Source organism: Schistocerca piceifrons, chromosome 3, assembly GCF_021461385.2.
Source record: "Schistocerca piceifrons isolate TAMUIC-IGC-003096 chromosome 3, iqSchPice1.1, whole genome shotgun sequence".
Taxonomy (NCBI): domain Eukaryota; kingdom Metazoa; phylum Arthropoda; class Insecta; order Orthoptera; family Acrididae; genus Schistocerca; species Schistocerca piceifrons.
This window is the reverse complement of record NC_060140.1, coordinates 488,593,967-488,610,205: the sequence shown is the minus strand read 5'-3', so window position 1 is coordinate 488,610,205 and position 16,239 is coordinate 488,593,967. Positions and strand designations below refer to the sequence as shown.

General features: G+C 36.9%; 1 protein-coding gene across 1 annotated transcript in view; it reads right to left on the bottom strand.

Annotated features, from left to right (window-relative positions):
- Positions 1 to 16,239, bottom strand: part of LOC124789345 (dynein axonemal assembly factor 11) — a 230,272-nt gene that overhangs the window by 137,440 nt on the left and 76,593 nt on the right. Inside the window, exon 3 of the mRNA XM_047256670.1 lies at positions 8,894 to 9,068. Coding sequence (XP_047112626.1) covers positions 8,894 to 9,068 — 175 coding nt within the window. The remainder of the gene's footprint in view (positions 1 to 8,893; positions 9,069 to 16,239) is intronic.

Genomic DNA, 16,239 nt, shown 5'->3' with positions numbered 1-16,239 from the left:
CATTTGTCGTAAATGTTTCACTTCCATATATGGCTATACTCCATACAAATACTTTCAGAAAGGACTTCCTGACACTTAAATCTATACTCGATGTTAACAAATATTTCTTTTTCAGAAACACTTTCTAAGTGTCTCATTTCCTAATCTAATTCCCTCAGCACTACCTGATTTAATGCGACTACATTCCATTATCCTCACTTTGTTTCTGTTGATGTTCATCTTATATCCTCCTTTCAAGACACTGTCCATTCTGATCGAATGCTCTTCCAGGTCCTTTCCTGTCTCTGACAGAATTACAATGTCATTGGCAAACCTCAAAGTTTTTATTTCTTCTCCATGGCTTTTAATTCCTACTCCAAATTGTTCTTTTGTGTCCTTCACTGCTTGCTCAATATACAGACTGAATAACATTGGGGAAAGGCTACAACCCTGTCTCACTCCTTTCCCAACGATTGTTTCCCTTTCATGCCTCCTGACTCTTATAACTGCCATCTGGTTTCTGTACAAATTGTAAATAGCCTTTTGCTCCCTGTATTTGATGTCTGCAACCTTCAGAATTTGAAACAGAGTGTTCCAGTCAACATTGTCAAAAGCTTTCTCTAAGTCTACAAATTCTAGAAAAGTAGGTTTGTCTTTCCTTAATCTAACTTCTAAGATAAGTCATAGGGTCAGTATTGCCTCGCATGTTCCAACATTTCTACAGAATCCAAACTGATCTTCCCCGAGGTCAGCTTCTACCAGTTTTTTCATTCGTCTGTACAGAATTTGTGTCAGTATTTTGCAGCCATAACTTATTAATCTGATAGTTTGGTAATTTTCACATCTGTTAACACCTGCTTTCTTTGGGGTTAGAGTTAATATATTCTTCACAATGTCAGAGGTTATTTCGACTGTCTCATACATCTTGCTCACCAGTTGGTAGAGACTTGTCGTGGTTGGTTCTCCCAAGGCTATCAGTAGTTCTAATGGAATGTTGTCTACTCCCAGGGCCTTGTTCTGACTTAGATCTTTCAATGGTCTGTCAAATTCTTCACGCAGTATCATATCTCCCATTTCATCTTCATCTATGTCCTCTTCCATTTTGATAATATTACCCACAAGTACATCACTCTTGTATAGGCCCTCTGTATACTCCTTCCATCTTCCTGCTTTCCCCTCTTTGTCTAGGATTCATTCTCCATTTCAGCTCTTGATATTCATTCAGTTAGTTCCCTTTTCTCTAAAGGTCTCTTTAATTTTCTTGCAGGCTGTATCTATCTTACCCCTAGTGATATATGTCTCTACATCCTTACATTTGTCCCCTAGTCATCCCTGCTTAGCCATTTTGCACTTCCTGTCAATCTCATTTTTGAGACATTTGTATTCCTTTCTGCCTGCTTCATGTACTGCATTTTTATGTTTTTTCCTTTCATCAATTAACTTCAGTATCTCTTATGTTACCCAAGGATGTCTACTAGCCCTTGTCTTTTTACCTACTTGATCCTTTGCTGCCTTCACTTTTTCATCTCTCAAAGCTAACCATTCTTCTTCTATTGTATTTCTTTCCTCCGTTATTGTCAATCATTCCCTAACACTCTTTCTAAACTTCTCTACAACCTCTGGGTCCTTCAGTTTATACATGTCCCATCACCTTAAAATGCCACCTTTTTGCAGTTTCTTCAGTTTTAATCTGCAGTTCATAACCAGTAAATTGTGGTCAGAGTCCACATCGGCCCCTGGATATGTCTTACAATTTAAAACCTGGTTCCTAAATATCTGTCTAACCATTATATAATCTATCCCAAATCTTCCAGTGTCTCCAGGCCTCTTCCACATATACAACCTTCTGTCATGATTCTTAAACCAAGTGTTAGCTATTATTAAGTTATGCTCTGTGTAAAATTCTACCAGGTGGCTTCCTCTTTCATTCCTCACCCCTATTCCATATTCACCTACTACTTTTCCTTCTCTTCCTTTCCCTACTATCAAATTCCAATCCCCCATGAGTATTTAATTTTCATCTCCCATCACTATCGGAATAATTTCTTTTATCAAATCATAGATTTCTTCAATCTCTTCATCATCTGCGGAGCTAGTTAGCATATAAATTTGTACTACTGTGGTAGGCGTGAGCATCGTATCTATCTCAGCTACAATAATGCGTTCACTATGCTGTTTGTAGTTGCTTACTCATGCTCCTATTTTTTATTCATTATTAAACCTACTCCTGAGTAACCCCAATTCGATTTTGTATTGATAACCCTGTATTCACCTGACCAGAAGTCTTGTTTCTCCTGCCACCGAACTTCACTAATTCCCACTATATATAACTTTAACCAATCCATTTCTCTTTTTAAATTTTCTAACCTACCTGCCCGATTAAGGGATCTGACATTCCACGCTCTGATCTGTAGAATGTCAGTTTTCTTCTCCTAATAATGACGTCCTGCTGAGTAGTCCCTACCCAGAGATCCAAATGGGGGACTATTTTACCTCTGGAATATTTTACCCAAGAGGATGCTATCATCATTTAACCATACAGTAAAGCTGAGTGCCCTCAAGAAAAATTACGGCTGTAGTTTCCTCTTGCTCTCAGCTGTTCGCAGTACCAGCACGGCAAGGCTGTTTTGGTTAATGTTACAAGGCCCGATCAGTCAATCATCCAGACTGATGCCCCTGCAACTACTGAAAAGGCTGTTGCCCCTCTTCAGGAACCACATGTTTGTCTGGTCTCTCAACAGATACCCCACCATTGTGGTTGCACCTATGGTACAGCTATCTGTATCGCTGAGGTAAGCAAGCCTCCCCACCAACTTCAAGATTAAAAAGGGGGGGAGATGGTATAATCACTACATGTCAATCTATATAACTATATATAAATCGCTATTATCAAAAAATTAACATAAATCATCATCATGCAGATGGTCAGCATGTTGTCCTGCATTTCACTAACAAAGTTTATAACATATTAGGATTGTAAATTAAATGACACATTCAAAACCACACTGAGTGATGAGAATTATAATCTATGGGACAGGCAACCAACTAAGAGCTGTTTTTATAGACTATGTATATTTCCTAAGGGAACATAGTGATTATTTAGTTACTCACTTCTAGTGAATGTGTACATTACCTACACCAGTAATTACAGGATTTCTGCCAGTGTTTATTTTGATAAGGTTTTATCTTGTAACCAATTTTACATTGTGATTACTTTAATGTTATGTATGGTATTTAAGACTTATAAGTTAGGCAGTTAACTGCAGACTTCAGTTCCACCAATCAGAGTGAAAATATTTTCACCTATCATATATTATCATATCACTTGATTTGAAAATGTACTTAATTCATTAGACAAAAAATTGCAGGCAACTGGTATATTTTGTGATCTGTCAAAGGCATTTGACTGTGTAAATCACAATATCCTTTTAAGTAAACTAGAATATTATAGTGTAACAGGAAATGCTGCAAAATGGTTCAAATCTTATATCTCTGGCAGGAAACAAAGGGTGTTATTAGGAAAGAGACATGTATCAAGCTATCAGGCATCATCCAACTGGGAACTAATTACATGTGGGGTCCCACAAGGTTCCATTTTGGGGCCCTTACTTTTTCTTGTGTATATCAATGACCTTTCATCAGTAACATTACCAGATGCCAAGTTTGTTTTGTTTGCTGATGATACAAACATTGCAATAAATAGCAAATCAAGTGAAGTCTTAGAAAGATCAGCCAATAAAATATTTGTGGACATTAATCACTGGTTCCTAGCCAATTCTTTGTCACTAAACTTTGAAAAAACACACTACATGCAGTTCAGAACTTGTAAGGGGTGTCCCAAGAGTATATGTCTAACATATGATGACAAGAAGATAGAAGAAGTGGACGGTGTTAAATTCTTGGGATTACAGCTTGATAATAAATTCAACTGGGAGGAGCACACCACAGAACTGCTGAAGCGTCTTAACAAATCTCTGTTTGCAATGCGAATTTTGTCAGACATAGGGGATATAAAAATGAAAAAGCTGGCATACTATGCTTACTTTCATTCCATAATGTCATATGGGATTATTTTCTGGGGTAATTCATCAAGCCAAGCTAAAGTTTTCCGGGCACAAAAACGTGCAGTAAGAATTATATGTGGTGTGAACTCAAGAACATCCTGCAGAAGCCTGTTTAGGGAACTAGGGATACTAACTACAGCTTCCCAATATATTTATTCCTTAATGAAATTTGTCATTAAAAATATATCACTTTTTCAAACCAACAGCTCAATTCATGGAATCAATACTAGAAATAAGAATAATCTTCACAAGGATTTAAAGTCACTTAGTCTTGTACAAAAAGGTGTGCATTATTCAGGAACACACATTTTCAATAACTTGCCAGCAGCCATAAAAAGCTTAACAACCAATGAAATTCAGTTTAAGAGAAGCCTAAAGGATTTATTGGTGGCCAACTCCTTCTACTCCATTGATGAATTTCTTAGGAAAACCAACTGATTTGTATATAAGTACAACATAACTTCTGCACAATTTCAGTGCAGTAATGTGTTCACTGAAAATTTGTGTGTGTGTGTGTGTGTGTGTGTGTGTGTGTGTGTGTGTGTGTGTGCTTGTGTGTGCTTGTGTGTGTGTAAGTATAATCTAACTTCTGCACCATTTCAGTGCAGTAATGTGTTCATTGTAAATAAGTATTACAGTAGTTGTATTACATGTTTCTTACCTTATAAATAAATAAAAAACTTTTTTATTTTAAATTCAGTGCAATAGTATTTGTAAAATGACTCTTAGTGTTCATTAAAAAATGACGATCATTCCACTTGGGACCTGTGGAATGGTACATTAGCTTATTTGTTTTAGTTGTAAATATTTGTCATGTATTGTTGTTTTTCTGACATGTTCCACATCCTGGAGGACCTCCTCACTACGGATCAATTGGAATGAAAGTAAATCTAATCTAATCTAATCTAGTCCTATATGTCCCTCGTACACATGTGGCAGCATGAGCTATGTAATATGTTCCAAAATGCCGTGCATAAGAACGAGATTATTCCAGGGCTCATTCCTCAGGTCCTATCAGTGATAGAAAGGTATAGTCAAGTGTTTTGGACAGCTCTTGGGCTAGGGACCATTTGTATATGCAACATGAGGATTAACTTAGTGTTATTATCCTACAGTACAGAATCAAAGTGTGAATATTACACAATTTCTCCTGCTTAGGCAAATGAAGCAAACTGTTTGGTTCTTATTGTATTTGATGTGGTCTACTTTGAGCCTTAAGGGGCTTATGGGGACAACATTAGTTCATGACTGATTTTATTTATTTATTTATTTACACGTCAAGTTCTGTAGGACCAAATTGAGGAGCAAATCTCCAAGGTCATGGAACGTGTCAGTACATGAAATTACAACATAAAAGTAATAACAGATCAAAATAAATGTTCATGAACTTGAAAGAAAATCAGTCCATAAGTTTAAGCAAACGCTATCAGCAATACAATGAGAATCAGCTTAATTTTTCAAGGAACTCCTCAACAGAATAGAAGGAGTGACCCATGAGGAAACTCTTCAGTTTCGATTTGAAAGTGCATGGATTACTGCTAAGATTTTTGAATTCGAGTGGCAGCTTATTGAAAATGGATGCAGCAGTATACTGCACACCTTTTTGCACAAGAGTTAAGGAAGTCCTATCCAAATGGAGGTTTGATTTCTGCCGAGTATTAACCGAGTGAAAGCTGATTATTGTTGGAAATAAACTAATATTGGTAACAAGAAATGACAATAAGGAATATACATATTGAGAGGCCAATGTCAAAATACCTAGACTCGTGAACAGACTTATTGCCCGAACTGCCCATTTCTGAGCCAAAAATATCCTTCTAGAATGGGAAGAGTTACGCCAAAACATAATACCATACGACACAAGTGAATGAAAATAAGCAAAGTAGACTAATTTACGTGTGGAACGATCACTCACTTTCGATACCGTTCGAATAGTGAAAATGGCAGTATTAAGTCTTTGAACAAGATCCTGAACATGGGCTTTCCACGACATCTTACTATCTATCTGAACACCTAGAAATTTGAACTGTTCAGTTTCACTAATCATATGCCTGTTCTGTGAGATTAAAACGTCAGGTTTTGTTGAATTGTGTATTAGAAACTGTAAAAACTGAGTCCTACACAATTCCTTACACAATTCCAAAAACTAAAGTTTTTTAACTATTTTTTAATTCCAAAACTGAGCCACAGATTCCAAGAGAGATGTTCAAAGCAAATGGCTGAAATTCTTATGATATATTCCTAAGATCCCAATCTTGAACAACCTTGAAAATTTTCTCAATATCTTTAACCATCTCCAAGTTACAGATGTTCAAAGTTACCCTACTTGTACACATAAGATACACAGATAAAATAAACACATAAAATCTGGCATGAGGAGAATACATACTTTATAAAGTGATATAGCACAAATGAATTTGCTGTAAAGTATCTCCATTATTATCAGAAGGGCCCTGGGAATCCCATGTTGTAATAGTTGTAATACTGACGCACATGCAAAATATCAAGTCCACTTAAAATCCTGCCTGAAGTAAAATTAGTTTTACATTACGCCAATTTCACATATGTAAAACACCAAGATTTTACTGATCCATAAACTTCTTTTCATATGAGTGACATGCCCTGCTGCGGAAGGGAAAAGAAGGGATCCAGTGGAAAAATGTTCCTATCCAAGAACAAAGAAGGTGAATATACTTCTGTTTAAAAGAATGTGTCTGAAAAGTGGACTACCAGCTGCCTCATTCTACCTCCCTCAGCACCTTCAAAAATGTTTGCAAAAATTTTGGCATGTGGACATATTGACACCTTTTTACACTGAGAGAGAAGTAAAGAGTGACAATGGGAAAGAGACAAAAATAATAATAAGTACTAGACAATATTAGACAGTAGTTGTACAAAAAAGAGCAAAGAAGACTATGGCAATGTGAGAGGAAGAGAGGAACACAATTGCACTGGAATATAGTTGACACTGACAGAACAGTCCTAGGAAAAGAGTGAAGGAGACAGCACCAGTAGGACAGGAATAAAGAGAAGGAAGAAGTGGAAGTGGGTGAGAACCAGTGATAATGAGAGACAGAGACTATGACAATGACAATGAGGAAGAGAGAGAGAGATAGTGACAGTGAGAGGGGACAGCAACAATGGAAAGGAATGAAAGAGATAGAAGGAGTGCGAGAGAGGAAGAAGAAGACAGTGACAGTGAGAGGACACAGTAGTAGTAGGACACAGTGAAGGAGTCTGTGGCTGTGAGACAGGGGACAGTGACAGTTGGAGAGACACAACGAGATAATGACAATGTGTTGGGATGAATAAGGAATGAGAATGGGACAGTGGGAGTGGATGGGTATGAGCGACTTACAGTGATGGACTAGTGGGTATGAGGAAGTTACAGTTAGGGGACTTTGTGGGAGTGAGGGGTGAGATGCAGGTTAAAAAGAGCATGAATGTTTCGCATGCCAAAATTCTTGGGTGCATTTTTAAAGGTGCTAAGGAAGGTAGAATGGGGCAGCTAGTACCCCACTTTTCAGTCAGTCTTTCAAACAGGAATGTAGTTGCCTTTTTAGTGCTTGGGTAGGAGAGTTTTTCTGCTGGTTGTACCTATGCACATAAAAAGAAGAAGAGGACCAATTAAGTACCGTACTACACAATACTATATATTGTGAGTGCCTCTCCTAACCTGTTCAGTTGTACTTATATCCAAGTGCTGGATGCATCCTTTTAATGAGTTACTATGTAAGATGTTCCAGTGCATGGAGCTGAAGAGATAAATTGGTTTGAGATTGTAATTTAATTTTTGAGATTTTTCTGTTCCATTTCTTCTTTCTTTTCAAACAGATCACCTAATTATGACTTTCTAAAAAGTCAATGAATACAATGGTACTTTGTGGTCTGTGGCACTAAAATAAGAATAAAAGAACTTTGTTAACAACTACTTCTTAAAATAACAGTAAAAGAACTTTGTTAACAGCTACTTCTTAACTGTAAGACTGCTACAAGCACGACTTTATTGTTGCACGTCAGGCACTGCATTGTCATGCCTCCCATCATGAATTGGTTGTTGAATGTATCAAATGCCTTTTTAGTTCCTCAACTTCGTTTTTGTCCTAGGGTGTCAGCAAGCAGCTGGATCTTGTACGGTTAGGAGTATTTATTTACAATAGTTATACTATTCATTGCAGTATATAAAAATACTTAAGTCCCACAACAATTACTGAAGGTGCAGAATCAACAGCAATCACAGTATGGACATTGCTACACCATCTATTGGATTTACAGCAAACAACAAAGTAAGGTGAAGTTCTGTTGAAAGTGCTATCATCAAACTGACAATGAAATCATGTACTATAGGTTGAATTATGAGCTGTTGGATTTACATCAAACTATAAACTTGTCTGTGGTCTGCCAGAAGTGCTGACACTAATCTGACAACAAAAGCATTTATTAGACATAATCCAAATTTTTAGAATGAAATACAGAAGATATTTGAAATAACTGTTACACAGTGAGACATGGAGACAGAAGAGCTGGCCAATACTTACTTCCAAAAACAAATATTTCAAGTAATGTAAGACAAACACTTAGAAATTAGAAACAAAGCTTCCAAGCTTTTGAAACCTTTATGTTCATTTACCGTGGAGGAGAAATGGATTTGTTGGGGAAAGCTGGAAAGGAGGGGAAGGTCACTCACAACCCAGGTTGAGATTGATCCACTTGTTGTGAAGATGAGAGCACATAAAGGTGAAGGGAAAGGTGTCAGAGTAGGAGGCAGCATATATTTCTGTAATGATCCAAACAATATTGAAATGCTAATAGAAAAATCAGAATTACTTAACATGCTATGTTTTACTTACAGAGTATGTAAATGAATATTATTCTTCAGAGACTCAACTGTTTGAAGCTGTCCAATAAAATTTAAAGTCAAATCCAGTTTCTGCAATGATTCACATGCCTCAAGATTTTCTATTAGCTCTATGTTATTCAGTGCCAAATTCAAGTATTCAAGCTTTTTCAGTTTTGAAAGATTTTCTGTGCAAAAATGAGAAAATGTTGACATAAATAAGTAAATATGACAACTTTGTAGTAATTATTTTACATCATGTGATAAAGACACATGAAGTGTTTCTACAAGATATTCAATGTATTTTGACGCCCAAAAAATTTCATTCTGGGTGTCATTGTGTCATTTGACTACAATTCAGCAATGTGTGTGTGTGTGTGTGTGTGTGTGTGTGTGTGTGTGTGTGTGTGTGTGAGAGAGAGAGAGAGAGAGAGAGAGAGAGAGAGAGAGAGAGAGAGAGGGAGGGAGGGAGAGAGAGAGAGACAGAGAGAGAGAGAGAGAGAGAGAGAGAGAGAGAGAGAGAGAAGGGAGGGGGGGTGGGGGGTGGGGGGGGTGGGGGGAGCAGAGCTTGTAAGTGTGTACAAGCCTGAGTCTGTGTGAGTAAAGTACTGATCCCAATATGTTGATTTGTATATGCATCCACATTTTAATGGTTCTGTGAATCACCTCAAAACAACTATTTCAGCACAATTGTCTTTATAACTGAAACACTGTGACATCACTTGAGCTGTAAACTGTGTTAACTGCTGAAATGAGATGAGATTATTTCTTTTTTATTGAAAAGCATAATTTGACTAAATAGAGGCCAGTTTTATTCCTATTGCTATGTAATGAGGTCATTAATGTTTCATGAAAGAGACTGTATGATGCATTTCTATGAAATACTAAATAAATAATATGGCTAATGAAAACAATTCAACAAATAAAAGGAACATTTTTGAAGTATCAACATACTTGTTACAAGAATCATCTTTTGTTTTTGTTGTTGTTGTTATTGTGGTCTTCAGTTCTAAGACTGGTTTGATGCAGCTCTCCAAGCTACTCTATCCTCTGCAAGCCTCTTCACCTCCGAGCAATTATTGCAATCTACATCCTTCTGAATCTGTTTACTGTATTCATCTCTTGGTCTCCCTCTATAATTTTTACCTTGCACACTTCCATGCAGTACTAAACTGGTGATACCTTGATGTCTCAGAATGTGTCCTACCAACCAATCCCTTCTTCTAAACAGGCTGTACCACAAATTTCTCTTCTCCCCATTTCTATATAGTACCTCCTCAGTAGTTACATGATCAACCCACCTAATCTTCAGCATTCTTCTATAGCACTACATTTCAAAAGCTTCTATTTTCTTCTTGTCTAAAATGTTTATTGACCACGTTTCACTTCCATACTTAGCTACACTCCACATAAATACTTTCAGAAAGGACTTCCTGACCCTTAAATCTATACACAATGTCAATAAATTTCTCTTCTGCAGAAACACTTTTCTTGCCATTGCCAGTCTACATTTTATATCCTCTCATCAGTTATTTTTCTTCCCAAATCGCAAAACTCATCTAGTACTTTAAGTGTCTCATTTCCTAATCTAATTCCCTCAACATCACTTGATTTAATTCGACTAAATTCCATTATCATCATTTTGCTTTTGTTGATGTTCATCTTCTATCTTCCTTTCAAGACACTGTCCATTCCATTCAACTACTCTTCCAAGTCCTTTGCTGTCTTTGACAGAATTATAATGTCATAGACAAGCCTCAAAGTTTTTATTTCTTCTCCCTACTCCATTTTTTTTCCTTTACTGCTTGCTCAGTTTACAATTTAATAACATCGGGGATAGGCTACAACCCTGTTTCACTCCCTTCTCCACCACTGCTTTCCTTTTGTGCCTCTCAACTCTTGTAACTGCAATCTGGTTCCTGCACAAATTTTAAATAGCCTTTCTCTCCCTGTATTTTATCCCTGCCACCCTTAAAATTTGAAAGTGAGTATTCTACCCAACATTAACAAAAGGTTTCTCTTAAGTCTACAAAAGCTATAAACCTAGGTCTGCCTTTCCATAACCTATCTTCTCTGAGATGTTGTACAATCAGTACTGCCTTGAATGTTCCTACATTTCTCCGGAATCCAGACTGATCTCCCCCAAGGTTGGCTTCTACCAGTTTTTCCATTCTTCTGTAAAGGATCATGTTAGTATTTTGCAACTGTGACTTATTAAACTAATAGTTTGGTAATTTTCACAATGGTTAGCTCCCAGTTTCTTTGGAAATTGAATTATTATATTTTTCTTGAAGTCTGAGGGTATTTCGCCTGTCTCATATCACACTCACCAGATGGAAGAGTTTTGCCGTGCCTGGCTCTCCCAAGGCTCCCAAGCTCTAAAGGAATGTTGTCTAATCCCATGGCCTTGTTTCGACTTAAGTCTTCCAGTGCTTTGCCAAGTTCTTCACGCAGTATCACATTTCCCTTTTCATCTTCATCTACATCCTTTTCCATTTCCATAATATTGCCCTAAAGTACATCTGTCTTGTATAGACACTTTATAGACTACTTCCAGCTTTCTGCTTTCCCCTCTTTGTTTAGGACTCGTTTTCCATTTGTGCTTGTGATATTCATACAGGTGGTTCTCTTTCCTCCAAAGGTCTCTTCAATTTTCCTGCAGACAGCATTTATCTTACTCTTAGTGATATATCTTCTGCATTCTTACATTTGTCCTCTAGCCATTCCCACTTTGCCATTTTGCACTTCTGTTGATTTCATTTTATAAATGTTTGTATTCCTTTCGTCTGTTTCAGGAATTGCATTTTTATATTTTCCCCTTTCATCAATTAAATTGAATATCTCTTGTGTTACCAAACGATTTCTACTAGCCCTTGTCTTTTTACCCAACTGATCCTCCCTGCCTATTTCATCTCTCAATGCTACCAATTCTTGTTCTACTGCATTCCTGTCCTCTGTTCTTGTCAATCATTCCCACATGCTCTCTCTGAAACTCTCTACAACCTCTTGTTCTTTTAGTTTATTCAGGTCCCATCTCCCCAAATTCCTGCCTTTTTGCAGTTTCTTCAGTTTTAATCTACACTTCATAACCAATAAATTGTGATCAGAGTCCACATCTGCCCCTGGAAAGGTCTCACAATTTAAAACCTGGTTCTGAAATCTCTGCCTTACTATTATAGAATCAATCTGAAACCTTCAGGTGTCTCCAGGTCTCCACATAGATAACCTTCTTTTATGATTCTTAAACTTAGAGTTGGCTATCATTAAACTATGCTCTGTGCAAAATTCTACTATACAGCTTCCTCTTTCATTCCTTTCCCCCAGTCCATATTCACCTACTACTTTTCCATTATGAAATTCCAGTACCCCATGACTATTAAATTTTCATCTTCATTTAAGATAACTGATGAGATAAAATAATTTATTCAATTTCTTTTATTTCATCTTACATTTCCTCAATCTCCTCTTCATTTGTGGAGTTAGTTGACACATAAACTTGTACTACTGTGGTGGGCTGGGCTTCATGTCTATCTTGGCTACAATAATGCAGTCACTATGCCGTTCATAGTAGTTTATCTCCATTTCTATTTTTTTATTCATTATAAAACCTACTCCTGCATTACCCGTATTTGATTTTGTATTTATAACCCTGTATTCACCTGACTGGAAGTCTTGTTTCTCCTGCCACCAAACTTCACTAATTCCCACTATATCTAACATTAACCTATCCATTTCTCTTTTTAAATTTTCTAACCCACCTGCCCAATTAAGGGATCTGACATTCCACGCTCCGATCTGTATAATGCCAGTTTTCTTTCTCCTAATAGTGACTTCCTCCTGAGTAGACCCCGCCCAGAGATCTGAATGGGGGACTATCTTACCTCCAGAATATTTTACTCAACAGGATGCCATCATCATTTAACTATGCAATAGAGCTGCATGCTCTTGGGAAGAATTACAGTTGTAGTTTTCCCTTGCTTTCTGCTGTTCACAGTACCAGCACAGCAAAGCCATTTTAGTTAATGTTACAAGACCACATCAGTAAATCATCCAGACTGTTGCCCCTGCAATTACTGAAAAGGCTGCTGCCGCTCTTCAGGAACCACATATTTGTCTGGCCTTTCTACACAAACCCCTCTGTTTTGGTTGCACCTACGGTATGGCTATCTGTATCAATGAGGCACGCAAGCCTCCCCACCAATGGTAAAGTCCATGATTTTTGAGGGGAAGCACCATTCATCTTTGCTGAACAACACAGTGAGCACTTGTTCTTTGAGAAGATGATGTAACCTGGCAGCCTTCTAAACCAATTAACTGTAGTTAATGTGAAAAAATAGGCCATTGAACCACTGTCACCATACATAAAAAATAAATTATTGGTCACATGATGATTCTCAGATGCAAATTTGGTTCTACTGAGAACTGAAGGAGAGCCCTTAATTATATCTTAATGAAGATTAAAGGATATAACAAGGTTAATCTGTCATGTTGAAAGATGGCTTTACGGGGAACAAATAGGTCTGTGCTGCTTACGAACACTGAAGTCAGGATGGTGAGTAAATGTCTGTAATTCTTCTGTCTGGAATGCTTTTAAAGCCAGGAGATGACTAAGACTGCAAATTTATGATACTGAAAGAAGTTTGACAGCTTTACTTGCGTGTAATCATCATGCAAACTGGTCATGTTGGTTGCAGGATCTTAGACTTTGAAACACTCAAACCTGGCGTTATACTACTGCCTGCAAGCTCTGCCAAGGTTTAGCACAGCTCCTGTGTTTCCATACAGTTCAGGCCTCAGCAAGCTAGTGTATTATGAGAAGTATGGCTGGAGATTCTATTGCTAAAACTGAACTCCTAGGTCATTGGTATTCTGATAGAAAACTGAGAGTAGTGAACTGAGAGAACTCAAGCAAAGCCTTCAGAACATGGAGGCATGTCCTGGTCATTCTGAAACCACACCTTCTTACATAGAGAGTTGAAAAAATAACTGATAATGTAAATCTTATAAACCTAACTGTTCCTGTTATTTTTTATTTAGTGTCAATACACTGCAGAACTTATACTTTCAAAAGTACTTCATATATGTTCTACTATGCTATCAATCAGTCTGTACATCCATTTCTATGCTCATTCTTCTTTCAGTTAATTCAGAAGCATTATCCCTAATGTAAGTCATCTATTCAGCTCTTACTTTTTGTCCTGATCTCTTCCAAAATGATATGTGTGTAGGTAGGGAGGACAGAAAGAAACCAAATTTTAAGAGAGGTTAGGACTGAGACAAACCTTCAGTTTGAGAAAGAAACCAAAAAACATAATTCTAGCTTATTACATCTACATAAACAGCTATTGGTTAAGAATTTACAACATTCAGCAGATATTTCAACTCTACCCAGTTTTAAATCAATCAATGTGAAATGCCGGCTATCTTTATTGCATCAAAATATTCAAGGTCAGAGAAATAAAATTAATGAAGTAATTATCTGCACAGATGAATTAGAGTCTTCAAACCCAGCTGACATAATCTGCCTCTCTGAACATCATGTGACCACTGGCACAGAACTTTTTAAATGTTACAGGGTTTAAGTTAGCATCTCACTCTTGCAGAGCAGAAATGGAGAAAGGAGGAGTTGCCACATTCATCAGGAACTGTCATAAATTTAAGAGAATAGACATTCATAAATTTTGCCTAGAACAGCATACGGAAGCATGTGCAACAGAAGTAGAATTTCACAAAAAATCCTTCATAATGTTAAGTGTATATCGAGCACCTGCAGGTAACTTTAATCTGTTCATAAACCACCTTGAAGCTGTACTGGCCCATTTAACAACAAAAAACAAAGAAATAGTGGTTGCTAGAGATTTCAGTGTAGATTTCCTTAAAGACTCTCCCAATAAGAACTTATTGGAGTTAGTAAAACTATCATTCAACTTAATTCCAACTGTAACGTTCCCCACTAGGGTAGCCAATTGCTCACAAACAGCCATTAATAATATCTTTATAGAAAAGTTCAACGAACAAAATTATATTACAAAGCCAATAGTCAATGGCCTCTCAGACCATGACATGCAGTTCCTTCTGTTAAATGTTAATACTGAACAGGATATAAAATCTGTTAAATCTGAGCTAAAGAGGGTAATCAATAAGCCAAAATTTGATTATTTTAGGACACTCCTCAGAGACATTCGCTGGACTGATGTTTACAGTGCTCATGGCATGAATGAAAAATATAACACTTTTGCTAATAAAGTGCTTACCTTATTTGAACACTGTTTTCCCCCAAACCTAACCAAGGTTAGAGCAAAGTCTACAAAGAAGCCATGGATTACTCAAGGAATAGGGGTATCTTGTAAAACAAAAAGAAAACTGTATCTGTCAGTCCGAAACAGTTCTCATGTTGATGCTATAGCACATTACAAGAAATACTGCAAAATATTAAAGACTGTAATATGGACATCAAAGCAAATATATTACAAGGAAAAGATAGTCATAACAGATAACAAAATAAAGACAATATGGGATTTAGTGAAGGAGGAGACCGGTAGAACCAGACATGAAGAGGGACAAATAGCATTAAGAGTAAATGATACATTGGTGACAGATGTGTATAGTATTACAGAACTTTTTAACAAACATTTTATAACTGTTATTGAAAAGATGGGGTTGTCAGGTTCTGTAGATGCTGCTATGGAATACCTCAGGCCAGACATTTCAAGTAACTTCCATAATATGAATTTGACCCTCACTACCCCAGCAGAAATCATGCCCATCATAAAATCTTTAAAATCAAAAACATCTAGTGGGGATGATGAAATATCAACAAAGTTAATTAAAAAATGTGATTCTGAGTTAAGTAACATATTAAGCTATCTGTGTAACCAGTCGTTTATCATTGGAACATTTCCTGAATGGTTGAAATATGCTGAAGTTAAGCCACTGTTTAAGAAAGGAGATAAAGAAATAGCATCAAATTTCTGCCCAGTTTCACTTTTGCCAGCATTCTCAAAAATTTTAGAAAAAGTAATGTACAATCGGCTTTATAACCATCTTATCTCCAATAACATTCTGTCAAAGTCGCAGTTAGGATTTCTAAAGGGTTCTGATATTGAGAAGGCTATCTACACTTACAGTGAAAATCTGCCTAATTCGTTAGACAAAAAATTGCAGGCAACTGGTATGTTTTGTGATTCGTCAAAGGCATTTGACTGTGTGAATCACAATATCCTTTTAAGTAAATTAGAATATTATGGTTTAACAGGAAATGCTGCAAAATGGTTCAAATCTTATATCTCTGGCAGGAAACAAAGGGTGTTATCAGGAAAGAGACATCTATTAAGGTATCAGGCATCATCCAACTGGTAA